The 26,646-nt window shown below is 40.4% G+C and overlaps 1 protein-coding gene across 1 annotated transcript; it reads left to right on the top strand.

The window, feature by feature from the left end:
- The first annotated feature begins 15,221 nt into the window (after nucleotides 1-15,221).
- On the top strand, nucleotides 15,222-25,451 carry tagapb (T cell activation RhoGTPase activating protein b). Its single transcript, XM_046061302.1, has 12 exons — nucleotides 15,222-15,314; nucleotides 17,736-17,900; nucleotides 19,333-19,374; nucleotides 19,934-20,018; nucleotides 20,136-20,189; nucleotides 20,608-20,677; nucleotides 20,971-21,122; nucleotides 21,525-21,686; nucleotides 22,093-22,202; nucleotides 22,510-22,696; nucleotides 23,001-23,082; nucleotides 23,440-25,451. Exons 4-12 carry the CDS (start codon nucleotides 19,992-19,994, stop codon nucleotides 24,597-24,599), a joined length of 2,004 nt encoding a protein of 667 aa, XP_045917258.1. The 5' UTR covers nucleotides 15,222-15,314; nucleotides 17,736-17,900; nucleotides 19,333-19,374; nucleotides 19,934-19,991; the 3' UTR covers nucleotides 24,600-25,451.
- The last annotated feature ends 1,195 nt before the right edge of the window (nucleotides 25,452-26,646 follow it).

Here is a 26,646-nt window from a genome sequence, read left to right on the forward strand (position 1 = left end):
TCTGCTCAGAGATGTGAGACTTGACTTGGACTCTTGCTCAGAGATGTGAGACTTGACTTGGACTCTTGCTCAGAGACTTGAGACTTGACTTGGACTCTTGCTCAGAGATGTGAGACTTGAATTGGACTCTGCTCAGAGATGTGAGACTTGACTTGGACTCTTGCTCAGAGACTTGAGACTTGACTTGGACTCTTGCTCAGAGATGTGAGACTTGACTTGGACTCTTGCTGAGAGATGTGAGACTTGACTTGGACTCTGCTCAGAGATGTGAGACTTGACTTGGACTCTTGCTGAGAGATGTGAGACTTGACTTGGACTCTTGCTCAGAGATGTGAGACTTGAATTGGACTCTGCTCAGAGATGTGAGACTTGACTTGGACTCTTGCTCAGAGATGTGAGACTTGAATTGGACTCTGCTCAGAGATGTGAGACTTGACTTGGACTCTAGCTCAGAGACATGAGACTTGACGTGGACTCTTGCTCAGAGATGTGAGACTTGACTTAGACTCTTGCTCAGAGATGTGAGACTTGACTTGGACTCTAGCTCAGAGATGTGAGACTTGATTGGACTCTTGCTCAGAGATGTGAGACTTGACTTGGACTCTTGCTCAGAGATGTGAGACTTGACTTGGACTCTTGCTCAGAGATGTGAGACTTGACTTGGACTCTGCTCAGAGATGTGAGACTTGACTTGGACTCTAGCTCAGAGACATGAGACTTGACGTGGACTGCAGCTCAAAGATTGTGAGACTTGACTTGGACTCTGGCTCAAAGACCTGTGAGCATCTCTGGGTCCCAGTTGACTCCTGTAGAGCAGCTGGTCCAGCAGTCTTGTTCAGGCAGAGATCCTGGCCATTTTAATGTGTCTTTGCCTATCCCTGTTCATTATGTTGATGACTCATCTTCTCAGGGATGAGAAGTTCTTTTTCTGTCTGGCAAGTCTCCAAACTGACATCGTTACAATCAAAGAAAAGAGACCTTAGTCTGCAGATCAGGAGTATCAGGAGAGGTTTAGTCAGATTGGCATGACATTTTGGCACAGACATTCATGCTCCCTTCAGGATTAATTTTAATAGATTGCATTGCGCCATCATCATCATCAAATACCTAAAAAACTGGCTGTAGACTTAATCTTGTTTGTTTCATTTAATTTTAATTTTCAAAATGTCAGTACTATTTCACATACTGTAGTTCATCATAATTATGAGACAGTATCTCAACATTATAATTTAACTTTCACTTACTGTGAAACTGAATAATTATAAAATTATATGAAAACCCTTAGATTTGTCCATCCTAGTCTTTAAATTCCATCGACTTCCAAGAACTGATATTTCAAAACAATACAAAAATCCAAAAAATACACATTATAAATTGATAGTAATAATAGTAATAAATAAAGCAAAATAATCATTTTCTAATTTTTAAAGTATTAGTGTGCTTTTACAAACCCGGATAAAACTGATGTGTTACAAACCACATTTCAAAGCTGAACTAAGCTTTTTTAAATTTACAACTTGCTCTAAAGCTCTGATTCAAATCATACTATAGATTTCATTTCTCTAGTGGTAATGCTGTGTTGTTGCTAGGCAACATAACATCAGCTGACAATCACATCTGCAAAGGCGAGTTAAAGCATAAGCGATCCACAGCAGATAATCTCTCTCTCAATTCAATTCAATTCAAATTAGCTTTATTGGCATGAATTTAATAACAACATTGCCAAAGCATCATATATACACAACATAAGAACAATCAGCCCCATACATTTCTTTAAACAATTAAAGCGTAAAGTAATCAAAGTGTATGTGTGTTTGTGTTAAAAAAAAAAGAGAAAAATTTAAATAAAATAAATAAATAAAACAGTAAGCGTGTGTGTGTGTTTAAAAAAAATATGTATTAAAAATAAAATAAATAAATAAAACGGTAAGCGCGTCTCTCTCTCTCACTCTCTCTCTCTATGACTATATCAACGGCTGATGGGACTCCATATGTTACTGTCATGGTGGGTTGCCTTGTTGACATTCAGTCATTTGCCCATGAAACTGTTTTGGTAAATGAAATGATCTGAGGCTTGGCTCTCTTTTTCTGTGTAGCTTTGTGACTTCTAAAACCTCATTATCTGTAGTTATGACTGCAGTGCACATCCACCACTGACAGCATCTTTAGTTTCTACTGCACTCAAAACTACTGTAGTGTCTCCAGACTCTCACTGTGCCTCGAGGGGAAGTTTTTTTTATGCACAGAAAATTTTGCTTTTGAAGACAATGCAATGACTAATTTCAGGGACTTTTGTCTACACAGACACATTGTTCACACTGGCACAAAAGAAACATGTGAAAAGACATAGGTGAATTATCCGTCCGTCCGAGTGTTGTCAAGGGCATTGTGTCTATATATACACAGACTCTCCATTCACAACAAACCATCTGTTCTGTTGTTGGTTTCCTCCCTGACTGGAATCCTCCTTGAAACAACACAAGGAAGGGTCTTTATATGTCCATAAAAGAGGAAATACACATGTACATATGCACTGTAGTGTGGGGGTTGAAGAAGCCTCCTCATTGACTGATTAAAAAAAGTCAATTACAATTTTTCTCAATTGCTTAAACACTATAACCAGGCTTTTGAACTAAAATTTCAAAACCGTAACTCCATTTTTTCAAAAAGAACAGCAATTTCCCTAAACTCTACACACAAATCCCTTCATTTCTTGTTGCCTACACCATGCGGTCATTGAGAAAACACTAACACACAATGTTGTTCACTCAAGTCAACATAAGTTGAGCTCAATTAGCACACAGCTACCCTGGTGGAAACACAAACAGTCATAATTGATAACACACCAATCATAAGTTTCAATAGATAGATAAAAGGGCCCGAGTCAGTTCATTCAGAGAAATCTGAAGGAAGATGTAGAACACACCAGAGAGAAGGAAGAGGAAGCAATATAAATATAAATAAAAGCAATATAAAGAGGAGTAAGAGGTGAAGGAGGAGGAACAGTAGGAGTTAGGAGGAGGTGGGATAGGAGGAAGATGAGGAGGTGGAAGATGAGTAGGGCGGAGGAGGAGGATGAGAATCTCTGGCCTGTCCCAGGGGCGTTTCCAGAAATCTTTCATGTTTTCACACCCCACACCCCATTGCCGGCTACCCCAAGTACGTCTGTAAAGCAATAGTAAATGACTTCTACACAGTAACTCTAACATCTATCTCATTTTCTGATAATAATTAACACTGATAATATTAACTAGGGCCTGGGGGTCCTTCCCCTGATAAAGTTAGGCTTTAAACACTCAATTTCCTGCATTCTGGTGAATTTTATTGCACCAATTTATTGAGGAAATGCCTGAGGTGACAATTCAAAATAAAATAATTTAGTGTAATATAATGCAGTAAGGCTGTCAGGCATTCTGTATTGCTTTCAGATATGTTTCTCCTGTAGATCAACTCATACAATTTAATCCGAGCTGAGGCTACATACATGCAGGCATGCCTGAAAGACCTTAGGCTACCTAAGGTCTTTTCAAATGTGCATATGGCACCATTTCACCTTACTGATGAATTTGCTTAAATAAATTGAATTTAGTTTAAAAAAAAAATTAGGTGACAATTCAGAATATAAAAATAGAATGTAATGCAGTTATCAGTAGCTTATTCTTTTTTTTTTTTTTTACTGTAAGTTACTTTTTTAATATAGAGATTTCTTCTATATTTACATTGTATTGCAGGTGTGTTGTGCAAATAAAGCTTTCTCAGCATTTTGATTTGTAAATTAACATTTCTTGGTGCAAGCTATTTTTCAGAAAATTTTTAACAAATGCTTTCAAAAAGTAGTGGGTAGATGTCCCCAGCATCCCCAGTGTAAATGACCCTCCTTACGTGCTGCTTACCACTGCATCTCTACTCTCCTCCTGCTCTCTCTCTGTCCCTCAGCCCTGTCAGTTTGTCATTCTGTTTCACTGTCTCAGGCCTCCTCCTCTGCCTGGCAGTGGCCACGGCTCACCTTTACTCCAAGTGCCTGCACGATAGGCAGGGTAGGCTTTGCAGCTGATGTTGAAGCTACTGCAGCTCCAGTACCAAATATGTTATTTTTAAGCTATAAGTTATTTTTGCGCATTTGTTTATTTTTTTTGAAACCGCTCGACCAGAGGGGGAGGGAGTGGAGACAACAGAATGCAATGATCTTCTCTCTCAAAGAAGCTGGTTGAGAAAAAATATGCTAACTGTTTTGTAGTTTTTGTCTCTTAAACTGTTGTTTGATTGTTATTAAAGATTTAAGCTTTGGTCATAATGACTTTATCAGTCTTTTTATTCAGAACAAAGTTCAGTGTCTACTGGGTCTCTGGCCATTAAGCTCAGTAGCACTGGTGGTATCATATGTTTCTTGTTTGACATCAAACATAGTAGATATAATAATATAGAGTCTCTTTATTGTTTTTAATCATAATCAGCTTTATTGTCAAACAGGTTTAAGAAATTTGCTTTTGTGTTTTTGTGCTAAACAAATGTAGCAGGTTTAAGTATATAAGAAAGATACGTCGGGTCTTATTTAAAAACAAGAGACGTTGTTTCTGTGTCATATATAGTGACAACGCCTGACAATCATTGGGACCTCCAACTAAATTTTAATTAGGGCCCCCGAATTTCTAGGGCCGGCTCTGACCCTTTGTGTTTATACATTGACTATACAATTACTTAAACATTTATATTTAATTTCCGTGCATTCCGTGCTGCCGACAACTGCATGCACGTCGCGGTTCCTTGCGGGTGTTTTTCAAGTAGCCAACTATTTAAAAACGTTATAATCTTTGTGCGGTTCATCAACAATTATCTGAAAGTCTCTTCAGCAAGAGTTCCTCTTTTGCTACTACACACATACACGCTAGGCCTACACATGCGCACTGACGACCCGGGGTTAGGGTTACAATTTTGGATTTATTCACGCATTTTAAAAACATTTATTGAAAGTTTTTTTAATTTTTACATGTTTATTTACAGCATCAAACGTGGAAAATGTCAATTGCTATAGTCTGTATATTATCTTATTGTCAGAAAACTGGTAGTTAATGTAAAATCAGACGTTGAGCACCCCCATTTCGCCAAAATGGCATGATCCTCCTTTCGCTGCGAAACTTCGACTGTGAGATTGACAGTCGAATCAGGCTCCGCCCATTGGGGGGTATAACACACACACACACACATATATATATATATATTGTATTATTATGTATTTTGTTGTTTCACCAACACGGCAGAGAGAATTGGGTAAGAAAGAACAGTGTCAAACAACCACATTTACAGCTAGGGCGAGTGTGAAAACAAGTGTGAAAATGACAGCATGGTACATGTTGTTAAAAATGTAAAGTGAGATGTAAAACACATTGACATTGCATTAAAAATAAATAAAAGAAAGGCCCTATAAATAGATTGATACATGAATAAATGTAAATATATTCTGTTTCACTATTACAAGTCCTCTGTTTTCTGACAGCACTTCAGACACTTGGCTCAGAGACGACGCTCTGCCCCCTCTCTGGTCTTCGGGAAGGCGTTGGGGATGCCATGGTCTCCTATCAGGTGTGTACATCCAATTTTTTAAACCTTACATCCATTGAACATTTGCTTTCCAAGGGCGGAAAAATCACAGTGTTTTTCAATTTTCTGCTGTTGACTACTGAGCGGTTTCGCATAAGTTGTTTGGGCATCTCATCAGTACTTGTGAGGGGGGCAGGGCTGTTTTTCACTTCATATCATATTCATAGCACGTCATATTTTCTAAAGCGGGCTGGAGATTCAAAGTAGTGTAACTTGCAACTATCTTAAATTTGGAGCAGGGATTCATTTATTGATTGACTTGCAAAATGAATTTTATTTTTATAATCTTATTCAAATTAAACCAATTATGAGCATGCTGAGAGCCAGTTACAGCAGCTAAACAACACTACAATCAGCACTATCAAGGCTTAACATTAGTGATGAAGAGAAGATGGAAAGGTGGAAAACAGAAGAGAGAGGGCGGAAAACTTGAGATTATAACAAGCATTTCATTTAAAATGTCAGTGATGTAATATAAACAGAAATTTCCACCCCTAGATGCAGTTTGTTTCACCTTTTGTATGCAGTTGGAACCACATACCCACAGCCAGCAGGTGTTGACGCAGACAGTAAATGTGGTTCATCTCAAAATGAAAATAATCGCAATGTTTACAGCAGGTTTTTGTCTGGTATTTTTGCTAATTTTTTAAAAACTGTTTCTTTTTCTACTCTGGTTTTGAGGTCGTGGACAGTAAGTTGCTCAAATCATTTTTATAATCTTGCGCATAACCAGTTCAGTTAAAACAACGGGAGACTGTGGAGAAATTTACCCTACGTTAGGTCTGGATTTTTGAGCGTCACCCTTGACAAGTGAGTGCTTTAATGGTGCACAAACCTAAATGTTTGGGGACTACAGTATTATTAGTGTGTACGGTTTGGTAGTGATAGTAGGGACATGTCCAATATCCAGCGACTACTGAATTGTCCCTTTACTTCTGATCCAAAAATTGCCACACAATTTTATTTCTAAAAAGCGACTAGCGACAGATCCAATGAGATATTTCCACTATCAGGGCGAAAGGGAAGTGAGAAGGGCAGACGACACAGGATGAGAACAGGCAGACAACACAGGATGAGAACAGGCAGAAAACACAGGAGGTGAACAAGCAGAAAACACAGGAGGAGAACAGGCAGAAAACACAGGAGGAGAACAGGCAAACAACACACGAGGAGAAAAGGCAAACAACACACGAGGAGAACAGGTAGACAACACATAAGGAAACCATGTGGGGGGAGAATGTATTGCCCACATTTCAGAGTGACTGGAGATTGCTACCCATCAAGAATTCAGGGTTACATATTTATAAACTTACTCATTTGACCATTTTATTAAGAACAATACAATTATATCAAATACTGTAGTAACTGTCTGTTCACACGCAGCCACAGCCACAGCCACACTAGTTTTTACATTTTTATTTAAACACTTCAGGCTCATATCCAGTTTCAAGTTATCTTTACTGCAATCTCCAGCCTACAGGAGGTACAAAATCTCAAGTTTTCTTCACTTTCGTCACAGAGGGGCACTTGACATACCATAAAAAAAAAAAAGTGTTTTCCCGTCACCATGAGCCCACCACGTGTTGAACAGTGAGAACAGGCAGAAAACACAGGTGGAGAACAGGCAGAAAACACAGGAGGAGAACAGGCAGGAGAACAGGCGGAAAACACAGGTGCAGAACAGGCAGACAACACAGGTGCAGACCAGGCAGAAAACATAGGTGGAGAACAGGCAGAAAACACAGGAGGAGACCAGGCAGACAACACAGGTGGAGAACAGGCAGAAAACATAGGTGGAGAACAGGCAGAAAACACAGGTGGAGAACAGGAAGAAGAACAAGCAGACAACACAGGAGGAGAACAGGCAGACAACACAGGAACACAGGAGGAGAACAGGCAGGAGAACAGGCAGGAGAACAGGCAGACAACACAGGAGGAGTACAGGCAGAAAACACAGGAGGAGAACAGGCAGAAAACACAGGAGGAGAACAGGCAGGAGAACAGGCAGGAGAACAGGCAGACAACACAGGAGGAGTACAGGCAGAAAACACAGGAGGAGAACAGGCAGGAGAACAGGCAGACAACACAGGAGGAGAACAGGCAGACAATAGAGGAGGAGAACAGGCAAACACCACAGGAGGAGAACAGGCAGACAACACAGGTGGAGAACAGGCAGAAAACACAGGTGGAGAACAGGAAGAAGAACAAGCAGACAACACAGGAGGAGAACAGGCAGAAAACACAGGAACACAGGAGGAGAACAGGCAGGAGAACAGGCAGGAGAACAGGCAGACAACACAGGAGGAGTACAGGCAGAAAACACAGGAACACAGGAGGAGAACAGGCAGGAGAACAGGCAGGAGAACAGGCAGATAACACAGGAGGAGTACAGGCAGAAAACACAGGAGGAGAACAGGCAGGAGAACAGGCAGACAACACAGGAGGAGAACAGGCAGACAATAGAGGAGGAGAACAGGCAAACACCACAGGAGGAGAACAGGCAGACAACACAGGTGGAGAACAGGCAGAAAACACAGGTGGAGAACAGGCAGAAAACACAGGAGGAGAACAGGCAGGAGAACAGGCAGACAACACAGGTGGAGAACAGGCAGAAAAAACAGGAGGAGAACAGGCAGAAAACAAAGGTGGTGAACAGGCAGAAAACACAGGTGGTGAACAGGCAGAAAACACAGGTGGAGACCAGGCAGAAAACACAGGTGGAGACCAGGCAGAAAACACAGGTGGAGACCAGGCAGAAGAACAGGCAGACAACACAGGTGGAGAACAGGCAGGAGAACAGGCAGACAACACAGGAGGAGTACAGGCAGACAACACAGGAGGAGAACAGGCAGACAACACAGGAGGAGTACAGGCAGACAACACAGGAGGAGAACAGGCAGACAACACAGGAGGAGTACAGGCAGACAACACAGGAGGAGAACAGGCAGGAGAACAGGCAGAAAACACAGGAGGAGAACAGGCAGACAACACAGGAGGTGTACAGGCAGACAACACAGCAACACAGGAGGAGAACAGGCAGGAGAACAGGCAGACAACACAGGAGGAGAACAGGCAAACAACACACGAGGAGAACAGGGAGACAACACAGGCAGGAGATCAGGCAGACAACACATGAGGAGAATAGGCAAACAACACATGAGGAGAACAGGGAGACAACACAGCAGGAGAACAGGCAGACAACACATGAGGAGAACAGGCAGGTGAACAGGCGGACAACACAGGTGGAGAACAGGCAGACAACACAGGAGGAGAACAGGTATGGAGAACAGGTAGGAGAACAGGTAGGAGAACATATGAGGAGAACAGGCAGGAGAACAGGCAGACAAAACAGGCGGAGAACAGGCAGACAACACAGGTGGAGAACAGGCAGGACAACAGGCAGAAAACACATGAGGAGAACAGGCAAACAACACACGAGGAGAACAGAGAGACAACACAGGCAGGAGAACAGGGAGACAACACAGGTGGAGAACAGGCAGAAAACACAGCAGGAGAACAAGCAGACAACACATGAGGAGAACAGGCAGGTGAACAGGCAGACAACACAGGTGGAGAACATGCAGACAACACAGGAGGAGAACAGGTAGGAGAACAGGTAGGAGAACAGGCAGACAACACATGAGGAGAACAGGCAGGAGAACAGGCAGACAACACAGGTGGAGAACAGGCAGACAACACAGGTGGAGAACAGGCAGACAACACAGGAGGAGAACAGGCAGGAGAACAGGCAGACAACACAGGTGGAGAACAGGCAGGAGAACAGGCAGACAACACACGAGGAGAACAGGTAGACAACACATAAGGAAACCATGTGGGGGGAGAATGTATTGCCCACATTTCAGAGTGACTGGAGATTGCTACCCATCAAGAATTCAGGGTTACATATTTATAAACTTACTCATTTGACCATTTTATTAAGAACAATACAATTATATCAAATACTGTAGTAACTGTCTGTTCACACGCAGCCACAGCCACAGCCACACTAGTTTTTACATTTTTATTTAAACACTTCAGGCTCATATCCAGTTTCAAGTTATCTTTACTGCAATCACCAGCCTACAGGAGGTACAAAATCTCAAGTTTTCCTCACTTTCGTCACAGAGGGGCACTTGACATACCATAAAAAAAAAAAAAGTGTTTTCCCATCACCATGAGCCCACCACGTGTTGAACAGTGCCATTATGTCACCTTGATATCACCCTGCTGTGTGCAGGCCTCAAAGCTCACTCTGCTCAGGCCACAAACACAGATGTCCCAGTGGGGGATTTACAGAGTGGGGTTTTCAAACAGAAACACATAGCTTGGACTCCTTAAACCTCACTTACAACCACTCTGTCTTTAAGAACTAGGTTGGTTGGCTGATATGGATCTGTTTTCTACTTCAAATTATTAGCTCTGTTTATCATGTTCAGTCCTCTGACATGAGGAAGCTGACCTTTTCAGACTCAAACTGACTGTAATTGACTGTGAGATAAGTTTACACTAGCTTGTTACTCAAAACAATGAAAGCAGGACTAAAAAACTGAAACAAAGCAGAGCAATGCAGACAAGAAACTATATCCATTTAATAACAAGCTTAATACATAAAAGCAGTATAGCATGAGGCTACATACAGTACACCAGAAGTTCCCAAACTTCTCACAAGTTACTATGTGAACATTAAATGAAAACGAATAAAAAAACGTAGAGAAAAACTTTAAAAGTAGCAATCATGTGCAACAGAAATATATTTTGTCTTTCATATTTAGCTTTTAACCACTACAGTACACTATGAATAAAGCTTGTAGCAGTAGTAGTTACTAGCATTTTTGTCAATCATATAGTGAGGTACTATGTTATATTTTACAGACACTACAAACTCTGGACCAACTCCGGGGGGAGTGAAACGATATGGTAAAAAGAGCCAGTATTTCCGTGCCAGAATTGAATTCTTAGCAGAGGTGAGAAATGTTTAAAACTGCATTTAAATCTTCAACTTCAATGTAATAAAAAGCTTAAAAGCAAGCTTATAGCTTAATAAATAACATCAGGAAAGTGTAAATGATAAAATACTATGTACTGTATGATCTTTGTAGTTTTGCCAGGTAATAGGGAGGGTGGAGGGGACTTTGACTCATGACCTCAGTATTTCTAAAATCCTGACTTCAAACCCTGATTCATATTTTCATGGATTGAGCACTGCTTTAGTATTAATTTACTTTATTGAATAGCCAGTGCAAAAAAACTTCGTTGGAAATATGAAGGCTAAATTCCACTTTGGTCAACAAAACAAAATTAAGTTGCTTTGACTTATAGAAAATATAAAAGGAATAGAAAGAAAGTTCATCATCATCCTCTCGCCAACTGTTTTGGTTTGATCCTTTGACTTTAAGGCTCTGTAACGTCACAAGACACCCACAGTCTGTGTCTGGTCAAGTAAAATTTTAAATGTGTAGGCTCTTCACCACCTTCACTTACATATCTGACATTTAACCTTTTAGATTTGTTACTGCACGAGTCAGACGAAGACCACCACAGCATCCAGTGGGCGAGTCCAAGAATTTAAAAAATAAATGTCAGACACATCCCACTCTCACACCTCCACCCAGTCAACGCTTAAACACACAAACTGTGAATTTGCATGAGGTGGGGGATTTCGTGGGTGTTAGTTTCACTACAGTGGGATGCCACTGACGTAGAGACTGTAAGGCAATACATGGTGAACATAATTATATATGCTACACATTTGTTCAGTTAAAGATAATAATTCCACTACTATATTATTACGAGATTACTCATATATAAGAGTGCACTACACACCTCGGCATTGTGATTGTGACCAACATAGTCTTGATCAATATTATACGTCACAGTGCTGTAATTAGAATATGACTGTTTGTTACATTCAAGGAATAGTTTAACATTTCGTTTGTTTTCTTGTAACGAGTTAGATAAGAAGATTTATACCATTCGTACGTCTGTGTGTTAAATATGAAGCTGCAGCCATGAGAGGGCTAATGTTAACTTAGCAGCTAGCCCAGCTCGATCCAAAGGTAACAAAAACTGAAATGTAAACAAGAAGTTGTCGTTTTTACGGGGTGTTATGTGCCAGACAGATGAAACCCTAATATTAACCCTTGTTGATTGTACACTTCAGTTTTTTTTACCTTTGGACACATCATGCTAGCTAGTAAGCTAAGCTAATGGCTGTAGCTTTACATTTAATTTCAGTGAGAGAGTGGTATTGATCTTTTCATCTGACTTTTGGCATTAAAGTGAATACGTATATTTCCCAAATTGTTGAGCTATTACTTACATGGGTAATAGCAGTTAAGTAATTATTGTTAGGCTTTTTTAATTTATATTGTGGTTGATTTCTGTTTACACACAATGATAACCACCAGTGGGAGTTTGTATTTCTATGATTGTTTTATTTGCCAGTATTTTATGTCATCGTCAGTAGGCCAGAAGGGTAACAGGGAAAGTACCTCTGCTGCAACAATTTGAATTCCAACCCTGAACCCAGAGTCAGTGGGAAGGGCAGTGACCAAAAAATTTGTTTCATAATCATTTAGAACAAACAACACTTACTTGTTCTTGACTTGTTTATTATATGATACACATACACATGCACATTTGACATTTTCTAGACGTGACATGACCAGATTGATTTGTTTTAAAATCTCAGATTATTTTAATATTAGATATAAAATATTTTAGTCAGGCGGTTAACAGTGGTGTGAAATATCCAGTGAGATGAGGATGAGAGATACCGTAAAACTTCAATTAATAGCCGAGTCCCAAACAGCTCCTGCCTCCTTTACTGGCCTGGTGTGGGAACACATTTTGACAAATAAACGCATGCTTTAATTAAACGCCTGGTCTGGTTTTTATAGAAGTTCTTTGGATGTATAAAACCTCTTAAACCCCGCGGGGTCGCCTGCTTTAGCTGCTTCTAAGCTGCTTAGAACGTTAATAAAAATATTAATGTTTAAATGTATGATCATTAAGGTTATGTCAATATGGACATGCTGAACATCTTTGGATCGGTTAGATCCTTCACAATACCACTGTTAAGTTCATTTAACAGAAACAACAAGACCCAAAATCTAATTTGTAACCTGCATGGCTAAGAGAGGAAAAGGGGGAAAAAGTACTGACTCATGTTATCTTTGAAGTGCTCGTTAAGTCTGCTCGTTAAGTCTGAATGTGTCCATTCCTTGATTATTTAATATATTCCTTTAGTCTGTAAGGGTCCACCCATCAAAAGAATCAAAACAACTTTTCAGAAAAATTAATCCAAGTTGTGAATCCTGTCATGTGAAGTCCATTGCTCTCTGTCTGCTAACATCTCTCGTCCTGCACCATGTTGTTGTTTTCGTGAGGTTGCTGCCTTCAAAATAAAAGCGCATAAGCCATCTGTCGGAGCTAGATCAAATGAATGACATGTATTTGATATTATTTGATAATTTTTACACAAGTATTATTCTGTTTGAAATAAATAAACTGTTTCATAGTAGTTTCAGTTTTGTGCAAAAAGAATTAAAGGCCTGTCCCATATGGACGCCTGTCCCAAATAAAGGCAGGGTCAATTCAGTGATTTTAGCAAATAAAAGCCCGGGCTATTATCCAAAGTTTTACGGTATTCCCCTTTAAAATTGAGAACTGCAAAGACATGAAGTTTCTTAGCTGTGCATTTCAGTTCTATATAATTCAATTCAGTTTTATTTAGGTAATTCATGGCAAATGTTATAGGCTCATTCTCATTACACTTTTCATGCAGAGTAAATCTAGACAGTATTATATCTAATATTATTAACAGAGACCCAACAGGTAACACAGGTAAGGAAAAACTCCATTTTTATCAGGTAGAAACCTTGAACAGAACCGTGACTCAGGGTGGGCGACCATCTGCCTCCACCGGTTGGTAGGAGAGAGAGTCCTGGGTGGGGACGAGGGAGAGGGAGAGGCAGAGAGAGAGAGAGAGAGAGAGAGAGAGAGAGAGAGAGAGAGAGAGAGAGAGAGAGAAACGAACAACTACTGACTTGCACATCTAAAGGCAATTTAGAGTCGCTAATTAAGAAGCCGGAGCACCCTGAGAGAAGCTAGGCAGACACAGGGAGAACATGCAAACTCCACACAGAAAGGGATGACCAAGGTTCAAACCTGGAGCTTCAAGCTTTGAGGCTAACCACTGCACCCCTGTGCCTGATTATAGACAGTGTATGTGTTAATTTTTTAAAGAAAAATGGGTCACTCTTCATGAATCTGCAGTAGCAATTAAGCCACCAAAGCACAACAACATTTACTTCCGCCTTGTTGTTGCATAGTGTCATTGCTGATGTTTGGTAGTTTCCAAAATCACACCTTCTGGAGGATGAAACAAACAGGGGGTGTCAAGTGCAGTTATGCAGATTTGAGGTATGTTTGTGCAGATTTGACCCAGTAGCCTACCTGTGTTCACAATAAGGACACTTTACTAAACAACCAGCTAACTGCAAGTGGTGATTAAGGTGCAGGTCACCTGGACTAATGTGTTCCTAACCTTTTTGACACAAAGCAGTGTCTTCTTGTGACCTGCTGCCATAGCTATAGTTCAGTAGGAATAAGCTTTCGAGTGGAGGGAACCTTTTTCAGATAGCTGAATTTGAATATTTTTTAGAGGCCCTAAAAGACAAAACTCAGTATTTCACAAGAAAATATGATGTTTTGTATGAGTTATAATCTCTCCCATGGCAACTGCGAGGTACTTTCATGGATACTAATTCAGTTTTTAAACATCTGCTTTCATGAGGTGTTAATGCAACATGTTACATATGTATTGAAATTTCACAGAAAGTATAATCTCAGAATAGTTAATATCCATATTTATGTGAAAAACAGCTGGTGTGGTTAACAGTGAAACTACATCATGAAGCCGCTCTTGCTTCAGGTGAAATATGTCAGCTGCGACAGGCATCATTTTCAGCAACCTCCTTGTGCTTCTCTGTCAAGATGACAAGGGTTAGGATTAGAGGTGTATGTGTCTGGCACGTAAACCCCTACAAAATTACAACTTCTTGCTCTTTTTGCTCATTAGCTCAGTGTGGCATTAAGACTGAAACAGGGGGAAATAGGTAACTTGGCTCTGTTTAAGGTAAAAAAAAACAGCTACCAATGTGTGTATAAAGCTCACAGTAAAGTAAAACATGTCCTCCCAAAATGTCTGCAAAATCTCTTTGTTAAAAGAGTCTTATTTGGTTCTTTGGTCTTCACATCCCACGTCTGTCAACCAAGCATACTGATTCTTGTTTTGCTGGTGGTTTTTAAAAATTTAGGATGTTGTGTATCATTAAAAGCCATTTGCTGGACCACCTTTTGTGGGATTATATAAAAACACCTGCAATTTATATATTGCTGAGATTATATTTTCCTAGTATCGCCTTTGAAACAGTTAAAGGCCCTACGAGAAAATGTTGTAAACCCAGTATAAAGCATAATTACCAAAATTAGACTGGTCTGTCTGTGACCACCCACCTTTTTTTGTGTGTCCTCTCCCTCAGAGAGGAGGCTTCCTGCTGGGTCTCTGTGGAGCAGAGTCCATTCGTCCTTGGCCTCACCAGTGAGAACGGAGAACTGCTGCTGGACGAGTGTGTTCAGGTCACCGAGGGCTCAAAGACCAAGGAGAGACACCTGTTCCTCTTCAGCGACGTCATTATCTTCGCCAAACTCAAGTAAGTGTAGATATTTATACATTCCCCAATATATAGATGGTGATTATCAGTTATTTTCAGTTAAATATGAAGAAACTCAAATAAGTGTCCACAGGAAATCTGAACCAACGGACAGAAAGTCAAAAACAAATGTAGGAAATTCCGCTGTAATGTTGATGTGGTATTGAAATAACTTTCTGCTGAAAATTTTCACATATTTGTACAGTTGAAATGGGAGAGTGAAAGAGGAAGTAAAAACCAAATGAGTATTTTTGGACTGTATGCTTGGACTATTGGGGAATCTCCCACAGAGACTGTTTGTGTTTAGTCACTCTGACTAGAAGCAGAAAGAATGGTGGTTCCCTCTGAGTTGAGTCACATGACACGAAACTCAACTGTATTCAATGGAAAAATTCTTCTCAAAAAATAATTTCAACACATCTTCAGCTGAAGTTTGGCTGTCTTTAAGAAAATACACTTCTAAATGCTGGTTCATTAGTCTCACAAGTGGCACTATCTTGAATCTTGAAATGAGGCTCACGACACATACCTCGAGAGACAATTTTAAAAAATCTACCTTTCATTTGATCCTGTAGGATGAAAACAGCATTATCTTGAAGATTCCCACTGAACAAAATTAAACAGTCAATATAAACAAGTTTTGCATTTTTGTAATTACTGGTTGCTCATCTTAGTCAGATTAGAGCTGTTTGTCAAGGACATTTTATAGCTCTTCAGTGGGAGGACAACACTCATCTGTGTACCACAACCTGCCCACTGTTCCAGTAGGTACGCACAGCTGGGACTACATTACAATACAATAAGAGACTTTGGAGTCTTATGAGTATATATATATGAACATTCATTACTTCCACATATTGTTTATGGTACCATTCAGTGTTCATTTTGGGTTTTTTTAGCATTTTGTGGAGAAACATTAAAAAGGCACTTCACAGATTTTACTCATCAAGTTCAGTTTACTAGTCATGGTGTCATACCAAGGCTGGATTATTAACCAGACCTTGAGAAACCACAAAAAAACTCACCTGGTTTAGTTGGTTTGTGATCATTTTAATAATTGTTGATGAGCGCTGATATCATCATATCAACAGCCTTATAACAACAGTTAAACATTTTGGGAAGTACACCTTTTGCTTTCTATTTGAGAGTTATTATGACAAGATCAATACCACTCTCAATAAATATGAAGCTACAGCCGGTTAGCTTAAAGACTTAAAGCAGGGGGAAACAGCTTGCCTGGATCTGACCAAAGTTCAAAAATATGTCTCCAAACACCTCTAAAGCCACTGCTTCATGTTTGTACACAAACAGAAATGTTAGTCTTTGTTGTCTTTACAGTTTAGTCTGTAAGCTAAGCTAGGCTAATCACCTCCGGGCTCTAGCGTCATACTAAACACACATCTTTTTTTCGCATCCGTCAAAAGAACATGTCATAACTCAGAAAGCCTACTTCCAACAGGCTAGATACTAATATTCAAGACATATTGTCGATATGTGTGTTTTTATCCCTCTCTTTTTTCCCCCTCCGATTGATCAGCACTACCGAATCCAGTCAATAGACCACTAATGAGGTCAGCAGGGTCATTGTCTAAAGTTGTACAGAAGTGTAGCGGGAAGAATGGATGAATGACTCCCCCTCTAATCAGTCTAGTGACTGGATAATCATCATCATTATCCAATCACTAGTCGCCTTTTGTGTGACTAGTGATTGGATAGCTGTTTTTCAACCATTTACAAAAGTTACTATTTCGGACTCCACCATGGCCTCTCTTTCAGAGCACAAAGAGTTTCAGTCACCTCAAAACGTAGGCTTCAGTTTAGCTAACTTTGATATTTATTTATATTTATTTATATATAATATAGACAACACTCAGTTCAACAGCTGTCAAAGTCAACACCTGTTTTATTCAGAATTGTGAAATATGCCTTCAGAAATGTGTAGTTTGCCTTCTATAGTGATATTGCTGCATCGAAGGAAATGTCCACCAATAGTATCACAGGAGCATTTTGTCTCTTGATCCTTGACAATCAATATTTGCATCACAGACGATTGTTTCTCACCATGTTATCATGTACAGAAATCAATTTTCCACTGAAGTGTTCAAGGAAGTGCTTCATTCGTACAGATGATCCATTAGATTTTTTGAAGTTGCCAGTTTCAAAACAAGCTCTTACATGCTAAATTACACCTATTATTTCTGTGTTCAGCTCCAACTGTTTCACAAACAGGGGAAACAGGGTGCTAGAAGAAATAACTGTATTCCAAAACGAGCAACAATTGTAGAAGGGGGAAAAATCAGTCAAGACGGACATGTGAACTGAAACCTGCATTTCAATCTTGAAAAACAACACTGTGTCAAATGGAAACTTAAAGGACTATTTAGATGGCTGTTGCCTTTCTTTCTGCTTCTGTTTTAACAGGTCGACTGCCAGCTACCGTCTGAAGCACAGAGTGAACCTCGAGGACATCTGGCTTTACGGTTTTGAAGATGAACCGGAGGATGAGGAGGGAACAGCGGCGGATTTTGACCTCAGGGTGACTCTCGTCTTGGCCTGGGCTCTCACTTTTTGCTTGGTGTGTTTTCGGTGAGCAGAACTGCACCAGATGACTCACATACAAACAACAGCTCATGAAGTGTTTTGATTCACATGTGGTTGCATGCTGATCACACATGTCTATGCATCATCATGTGGCTGTGAGGATCTTCAGTCCATTGTTATTCTTTCTTTTACACCCTGATCCTGCTCTTAACTTCAAACCTTAACTTTAAGTGTCTGTCTAACAGTAAAAAAATCCACCAACCAGCAACTCTTCAAGTATTCAACTGATTAAATTAATGAGATATTGTGTTAATTAGTTAGTTTTAGAGGTGTTGGCAGGCGGATTATAAAAGCAAGGCTGTTTCCCCTGTTTCCAGTCTTTGTGCTAAGCTAAGCTAACTGGCTGCTAGCTGTGGCCTCAAACCAGGCAGATGAGAGATTGGCATCAAATCATCAAACTCTCTGCTACAAAGCTAATAAGTGTATTTCCCAAATGTTGACAGAGCAGCACACGTACACACAAGGCTTTCTGTTTCTTATTTGACCGTCTCTTTTTGTCAGTCATTAAATAAATGAAATCTGAGGCAGTTCACGGAATATCCACACATGTAGTAAATGGTCATATGATTTGTGGCCTTCATGAAAAACAGGGAAGTTGCAAAGAGAAAGTCCTCCCTGCAGCATCAAGAGGTTGCAAAATAGGAAGCGTGGAACTGGCCGCCAAACCAATCATCATGTAAGGGGAATAACATCAGCTGACTTTAAACACTGATCTTTACAATAAAGATGAAGTGCAGGACAGTGTTGAGTGTAATCGATTAAAATGACTGAAAATACATTATCTACAGTAAATGGCATGCCATCTATCTCATCAAAGCACCGTATGAGAAATGCTTCATTTGTGTTATTCACTGACTCCCACGTTTCTCGCAAAAATAATCAACCAAACCATAAAACTCTTTCTGACTCGCTGTTGTCTTCCAAGATGATGAATCCCCTGGATGGTTTTGAGTTGTTTTATTAGAAAACGAGACTTCTGGTATGATTCAGTGTGCAAAAGTTTCATTCCTTCTCACTCACATGGAGGGGATCATGGAGCCTACGAGAAACCATGTGCTCACTTGTTGACATACAGCGATGTGGTGCTGCAAGCTGCCTGGCATTAATGATTCCACAGGTTATCAACGGTGAAGCCTTTCAGGTGTTAATGTAGGCCCACGTATCTGTTTTGTCATCATGTTTCCACTGACGGACGCCAAGCCACAGCACACCGAGCCTAGGAGGAAGTGGAAGGTGTCTGGCCAGGAGCCGCCGTGACGCTGCTTCCTGTTCCCATGACTGAGTTACAGTTTCCACCAGAGTTGTTAAAAGAGAATGTGGGTGCGCAGTTAGTCTCAGTCCTCCCACTGTACCGACTGGTCTGTTTTATGCTCTCTGTGGATTAGTAACTCATACTATGCTGTTATTTCACCCACAGCTCGCCTGAGGTGAAAGAACGCTGGTTAGATACTCTTTACAGGTAAGAAACAACATTATTCTCAAATTAGGCTTTTAATAATCTATATGTTATCAACAAATTACATATCCTTTCAATTTTCAGAATTGATTAGAGTTGGACTGTACTTGAGCTAGATTGTAAATACATTTTTATCAATGTTGACAACGTAGCATTGCTGCAGGAATTACACAACTATCAGCTAAATGAATGAGTGTTCAGTGATTGTATCAATCCGTTACAATGAAATTTTTTGAATTGAATTAAGGTTGTAGATAATGTGCTGTTTATGAAAGCAAGATAACATATTTAAGTAATGAAGAACAGGGTTCATTTTGTCACTGTTGTAATAAGTCAGTGGCAGCATTTTGATCCACTGCTAGGGTGATGCACGAAAACTTAAAATAACACTTTGTGTGGCCGTATAAAATCAAAATGCAGACTAAAAAATGTGCATACTGAGGCATAGGCTGCAAAGAATTTGAAGACAAATGGTAAATTATATTATATTATAATATTATATTATAATTATATTATTATATTGTATGTAATAAATGTATTATATGTATCTTTTTCTCATTAGAAAAATTAAAGACGCAAAAGCGAGGGTTGGTTGTGCTTCTTCACCTCCAGACGTCCTAATGAAGGTGTTGAGCGGCAGCATCACAGTAAGTCTCTCGCCACCCATTGTGCCATGTCCGAAAGAAACCAAAACACTTTTTTTAAAAACAGAACTTTTGCTAAATACAGTCTCTCTCTGTCCCGTCTCTCTTTTTTTCTTTTAGACTAAAACTCTAACAGGAGGTGGCATGGAACAATTCATTGAGTTTCCACTTGATGTAAGTAAAACCCCCATTTTCTCTGGCTTCTTGAGATTAAAGATATTCAAGTGAAACAACAGTTGCTGTGAAAAACACCTGCGCCTTTCCGCTCATGCTGGAACGAAAGGATACATTAGACAGATTTGCTGGATGTATACAGCTTCTTAAATGCACACTGTGGCTGCAAAAACTACAGTTAAAGCCGCAAATGAAAAAGATTTTTATTTGAAGATGATACATATAGATTCTTGGCTTCTACTAGGGTATTTTGTAGTACGCTTATTTCACTCATTCACGTTTTAGTAGACATGGATGATGAGGGTTTGTGGTGCGGAAGGATTGAGAAAACATAACCCCTCCATGAGTTCCTCTACTCATGCTCATGTTCCTCTTGCATACTCGTCACCACATCACTGTTTCTTTATTTTGTTGCCAGGGAGATGCAAAGATCTCTGCTGTGTCAAAGCAGCCGAATAACCAGGAGGACAAACCAGCACAGCCCATTGGTGAGTTTGAAAGTGGAAGTTTTGAGGGAGGGAGGGGCTCATTGATTGTGCCATGCTTGGATATATGAGACCAAAGAGAACATAAGAGACAGAAAAAAAGGAAAGCTAACTACTGGGAATGAGAAGGCAACAAAAATTACTTTTGACACGTTGGCCTCAATTCTTGCACACGTGTTTTTGTCGCACTAATTCTAAATTGTTGTGAATAGAAGTGTTAGATACGTGCTTCAATCTGTAAACATAATATAAAGTGTTGAATAAGCTGATGGATAAAACAATTCTGCCCACATCAGAAACCAAGTGGAACCTGGTGAGGAGGCTCGGAAAGGGCTCTAGCTTCGTCAGAAAAGCACGCCGATCAGATGCAGACACAAAGACACAGCTGTTTGGACAGCCACTCTGCAAGATATGCCCAGACGACTGCTCACTTCCAAAACCAGTCGCAGTAAGTTGACTTCCTACCTTAAATGTCAGATCTCTCACCTCATCACTTTCACTTGCAAGTCAAGTTTCTCAAGAACTAAACTGCTTGCACTCGAAATAAATTGTTATTTTTATACTTTTCTGTGTGGTTTAATTCATTCCTACATTTTTGGCAGAATTTCCTCTTGTTTTAAGGGAGATATGTTGAGATAGATGTAATTCTTCTATGAGCATGGAAAATAAACAAGCACCTACTTGGCTGACCTTTGACAGTAGTTCTAAGAACATGTCAACGAGGACAGGAAACCATGCAAGCGCATAAGCGGCGTATTGATTTATGTCTGCCAATTATGCACTGAACACACACAGCTTGTTTGTGTTGTTGCAATGTTAATCTCACCTCTGTCACGCGTACTTTCACCAGGAGATGCTGGTGTTGCTGAGGAAGAGAGGGCCGTCCACAGAGGGAGTGTTTCGGAAACCGTGCAACAACAAGAACATGAGGGACATCAGAGAGCAGATCAACAGTGGACTGGAGGTGGACATGGATAGCCAGCCGGTCGTTCTGCTTGTCGGGCTCCTCAAAGTACGTTCCCATTCAACTACCACTACTACAGTACTTGCTACACCATCAGCATTAATTGAACTGATGCTCCTATTATGTTACTTTGACCATTACCACTTCTACCACAACCACAACGTCTACTGCCATACTGTTACTGCTGCAGCTGCTTCTACAACTACTATAACCCCACTGCTACTACCCCAGTGATGGAAGAAGTACTCAGATATTTCACTTGATCAAAACCAGCAGTAGAATGCATTAACATCTAATTAAGCCAGCATCTTCAATATGAGTCACCCACACATTTCATTCTCAAATCCTAAAGATAAGCATCAGTTAAGTTTTATAGCACAGTTGAGTGTCACATCAGATCATTTCTATTTGTAAATACTGTGTCTCATCACCATCCCTCTCATGTTTGTTGCAGAGTTTTCTGAAGGAGCTTCCTGGCAGCCTGCTGGTGTCTGAACTTTATGACAACTGGATGACGGCTCTGGACAACGAAGACACCCAGGAGAAAGCTCTGGAAATCAGAAAGTAAGCAATCAATGCCTGCTGAGGAGTCTAATAAGTGCCATTTAGCGGCAGCTGTGCTCATTTGTATATGAATAGAAATCTCTTGGCATTTTCTATACTGTTTATGTGGTCAAAAGCTTTTAGTGGAGATGGAGCATACCCAGTGTCATCCATCTGCAGGTTTAATACAGACCACTTCTCCTTTTTTAGTTTGTCTTATGTTTAAAGAAGGAAGAAACTATAAACCAAAAAAAAGAGCGCCAAGCTAATGTCTTCTTTTTGTTCTCTTTTTGTTCTCTTCCTTCCTCCTTTTGCAACCTGCCGACAGGGTGGTAGACAAGCTACCCGGGGCTAACAAACTCCTCCTCCAGCATCTAGTCTGCGTCCTCCATCACATCCTCGAGAGGGCCGACACCAACAAGATGGACGCCCACAACCTTGCGGTGTGTATCGCCCCCACGCTGCTGCAGCTGGATGGCACGCCGCTGGATGAGCAGAAGGAAAAGATGAAGAAGGTAAAAAGTCTTGTTATGAATATACTTTCTCACTTTTGGTGCTTTGAAGCTTTGCGGTTCACAATGCAGAAAACCTCAAAAGGTTTCATAAGCAAAGTTAAACTTGCACAAACTCTTGTTTGTTTGTTTAGTTATGTGCCAATAAAAACCTCGCTATTGACCGAATTAAACACTGTGCCGTCCTGGATTGTATCTGTTCTGAACATCAGCTTTGATTTTCAGAGTTCTTTTCAGTTTTAGTTTTGAAAATTTATGTTATTGTTACTTTTACTCATTGGGTTCCTTTTTTTCTGATTTGCTGCAGGTCACAGAGCTAACTCAGTTCCTGATTGAGCATTGTGAGATACTTGGAGAGAATATCCCAAATCTGCTGGATACTGATGAAGGTATACTCACTCAAATCTCTGTTTTTATCTCCCCCTTGGGACTGTACTAAAATTATATGTGTAGGGAGAGGGGCTTCCCCTTTTATTTAACTTTTGAAAAACCCCCTCCCCTTGACTTTTGCAACACCGCCTAATTTATCAACTCAACACGGATTTCAAGTTTAATAGGTTAAACTCTATATGATGCATTTGACTCCTGTTATAATGCAGAACGAAGAAACGTCCGTTCAACACTCGTTAGGGAGATAATGTTCAATTCCTGTTTCTCAATTACCTTCTCTCAACCCTAATTTAACAAATGAGAGTAATTATTGTATTTAGATATTCTAATCATGTCTTCCTTTTCCCACTCTACAGACTCGCTGTCCTCTCAGCATCATGATTCCGCGTATGACAGCACCGACCCAGATGGAGATGGAGAGGCAGGAGAGACTGCCAGCTCCACGCATGGAGAGAGCGGGTCATCTTCTTCTCTCAGTCCCAGCTTCACCATCTCATCTTGGCCAGCTGATGCTATCTTCGACGAAAAGCCGACATTCAACCGTCGCTGCTCTGAGCCCATCATCCTCCTCTCAGCAGATCTGCAGAGCCTGTGCAGCCACTCCAGGAGCCATGATGACTGCTCGATGGAGAGGGATGACTTTGACGAGCAGCCTCTGAAAAAGCAGATCTCAGATGACTCCTTCTTGCTCAAAGTACGAGGTGGAGCAAGGCCAGTGTCTTTTCCAAAACTGAGCAGCAGCTCCAACATGGATCCACTGCCCTACATGACAGGCAAAGACTGCTCATGCTCTTCCCTAGAGAGTGCTGCCTCTAATCAGTCAGAAAGCTCCGTTTTCACCAGTTCCCCAGTGGGGTCGCCAGCCTGCCCCAGGAGATCAAATGCTACCAACCAGCCTTCAGTGGCTGCAAAGGCTCAACAGGACATTGCCAGACCACTTGCAGATGAGAAGAGACGTTCACACTCTGTGAGAATTGCCAGTAAAGTCCTTATGAGGACCAGGAGCTTAGGAGCCTTCAGCAGGAGCAGCCTGAAGAAAGACTCTCCGAAGGAAAACTCCTTCCCTTGTGAAACTCTCCAGGAGGACTCTCAGAGTGAAGCAGATACAACAGCTGAGCTTCTGCACAAGCCACGCCCTCTGTCTGCCATTGAAGTGTTTAAGCACGTGGACAGCAAGCTGCCCTGCAGGCCTCCAGCATACGAGCAGGCAGTGCAGAACATGGGTCTTCCTCCCCAGTACGGATCAATGACTGTACACGATGCCATAAAGCTGGACAGGAGGTCCCGTCCATCCTCTGTAAATTATGACTTGCCAGCTACCTGTTCTGTCAATCAGTACATAGACTGTTTTGCTCAAGCAGCCCAGGACAAAGCCAAGAGTGTCGAGCAGCGGCAGCCTTTCCGCCAGAGAGCTATGTCTGAGTCGGTGTCTGCAAGTCGTCATGACGTTGTGTCACGGCGATGTAGCCAGCCTGTGTTTGAGGAATTTTCTTATGCTAAAGAGTCTTATGTTTGATTGACTTTTCTCAGATTGGATTTTAGCGATACAATCATTTATCGGAGTTTGATCTCAGTGGGCAAAGTCAAAGAACCAGTTGTCAAGCTGCAAATAAGCAGCCTGGCAAGTTTCTTTTATTTTCATTCATTCAGAGCCACAGCATTCATCAATTTCGAAGGTTAGTTAGCCTGCCCTTTTAACTAAGACAACTTAATATGGCTGGATTGTATGTTTTTTTTAATAGCAAGAGAGTTTGGCTTCATAATAGGTGCCACTTCCTCTCCTATTATTTCACTTTTCACTGTTCTTTTGTTGGTTAGACAGAGAAATGCCCTTCTTTAGGCTCTGCCCACTGAGCTGCTCTGTGTTAGAGAAATGCTTGTATATGTACATCAGGTCCAATTTGTTATTTTTCACTGTTGTTCACTTTGAATAAATGTCAGCTATGTGCTGCCTTTCTGGTTGCACTTTGTCAGTAGTACTATTTAGAGTACAACATTTAATAGATATGTAGTTATCATGATAGATATCTAGTCTATCACAATGAAGCTATGGAACCACACTTCACTGTGGATAAAAATATGCTATAAGTTTTTTGTTGTGTTGTTTTGACTTAGTCATATGTACAGTCAAGCACATGGAGCACAATTTGTTTTGCTTTGTGCAAACCTTGCATGGTCTTTTTTTCTTGCACTACAGTAAAGCACTTTTCTAATGATAAAATATACTTTGTTTATTTGTATGCTAAAATGTAAATAATGTCAGATAGCAATAGATATAGATGGATACTCTTTGTCAAGAGATCTTCCAGATTCAAGCAAGTCCATGACACATGGTTGTTGTAGAAAAACTATGCAATAAAAGAAAATAACAAAGTAAAAAAAAAGTGTATGTGTTCTCTGTTTCTCTTGTTACAAATGTATGTGGTGGTCTTGAATTGTTCCCCAGTTTTATTTACTGGTCCTTAATTAATGAAAAATTGGAGGAGAGTGAAAATTTTGGCTCAACTTCTCTTTGCTAGATGTGTTACATAACAGACTTCATTGAGAGAACAGCATGTTCTGGCACATATGCTAAAACAGAAGGAAACCAGACATGGTCACATGGGCGGATTTGGTTTTTCTTTGAATTGCTGTTCCTCTTGTCTCTGATGAGCTGATGCCACCTCTTCCTTCCTACTTAAAAAAAAGTGTTTTAAAACATTGTTTCCTTCCTCAACATGTCAATTTAATTCATCCAAAAGCTGCATTGAGATTGAAACTGAGCATGATTTAGCAAACTGAAGTTAGCTAAAGCAACATCTGCCAATATAATTCCAAAATCCATTACAGTAGGTCTGCATAAATGACTACATTTGTGAAGCATATGTTTAATAAACTTGAGAAAACTCTATACTTAACATATTTATGAACAGGGGGAACAAAGAAAAACAGGAAGATCTTACAAAACAATGGATTACAACGCCACCACAAGCCTCAAATACACCAGACAAGCTTTTACACTATTAGCACCTTTCCTACGAAAATCAAACATTACAAACTTCATAAAGTCACCATGTATTGCAAGCACAGTATGTTATGTTAATTTACGTTATCTTTGACAAATGTTGCTTTTATTGTTTCTCACTCCCTGCATCACATTTGCAAACTCTAAAACATGAAGTGTGAACCTGAGCTATCACATGATTTCAGTCATGAGCAGGAAGTACTAGAAAGAAACATCAGAGTGGCAGCATTCAGTGTGGTCTTTTAGACCACTGGGCTAAAGATGACATATATAATGTGCATGTTAATCTTATTCCTTGCAAAGAAACACCTCTTAAAAAGTAAACTTGAGATATCAGATCATATCTGCCATCGATCTGTGACGTATCTGTTGAAGGCACTTCGCCCACATGGTGGTTGCACAGCAGGTTATTTCCAAACCTCAACTTAAACAGGGACACAAACAGTTTGATATTTTTTTTAATGAATTATGAGGCCCCAAACAGTCTCTTAACGAACACTTCTGAGTTAGAATGATCATCAGCCCTGCAGTTACCAGGCCTTTCCCCATCTGTTACCAC

Source organism: Micropterus dolomieu, linkage group LG10, assembly GCF_021292245.1.
Source record: "Micropterus dolomieu isolate WLL.071019.BEF.003 ecotype Adirondacks linkage group LG10, ASM2129224v1, whole genome shotgun sequence".
Taxonomy (NCBI): Eukaryota; Metazoa; Chordata; class Actinopteri; order Centrarchiformes; family Centrarchidae; genus Micropterus; species Micropterus dolomieu.

What these genes read in the sequence shown, in the direction of transcription:
- tagapb (XM_046061302.1), top strand. Translation starts at nt 19,992, where the DNA reads ATGAAGGTGTTGAGCGGCAGCATCACA. An exon ending in TGCTTGTCGGGCTCCTCAAA is followed by an intron (nt 21,687 to 22,092) that starts GTACGTTCCCAT and finishes TGTTTGTTGCAG; the next exon opens with AGTTTTCTGAAGGAGCTTCC. An exon ending in AAAGCTCTGGAAATCAGAAA is followed by an intron (nt 22,203 to 22,509) that starts GTAAGCAATCAA and finishes ACCTGCCGACAG; the next exon opens with GGTGGTAGACAAGCTACCCG.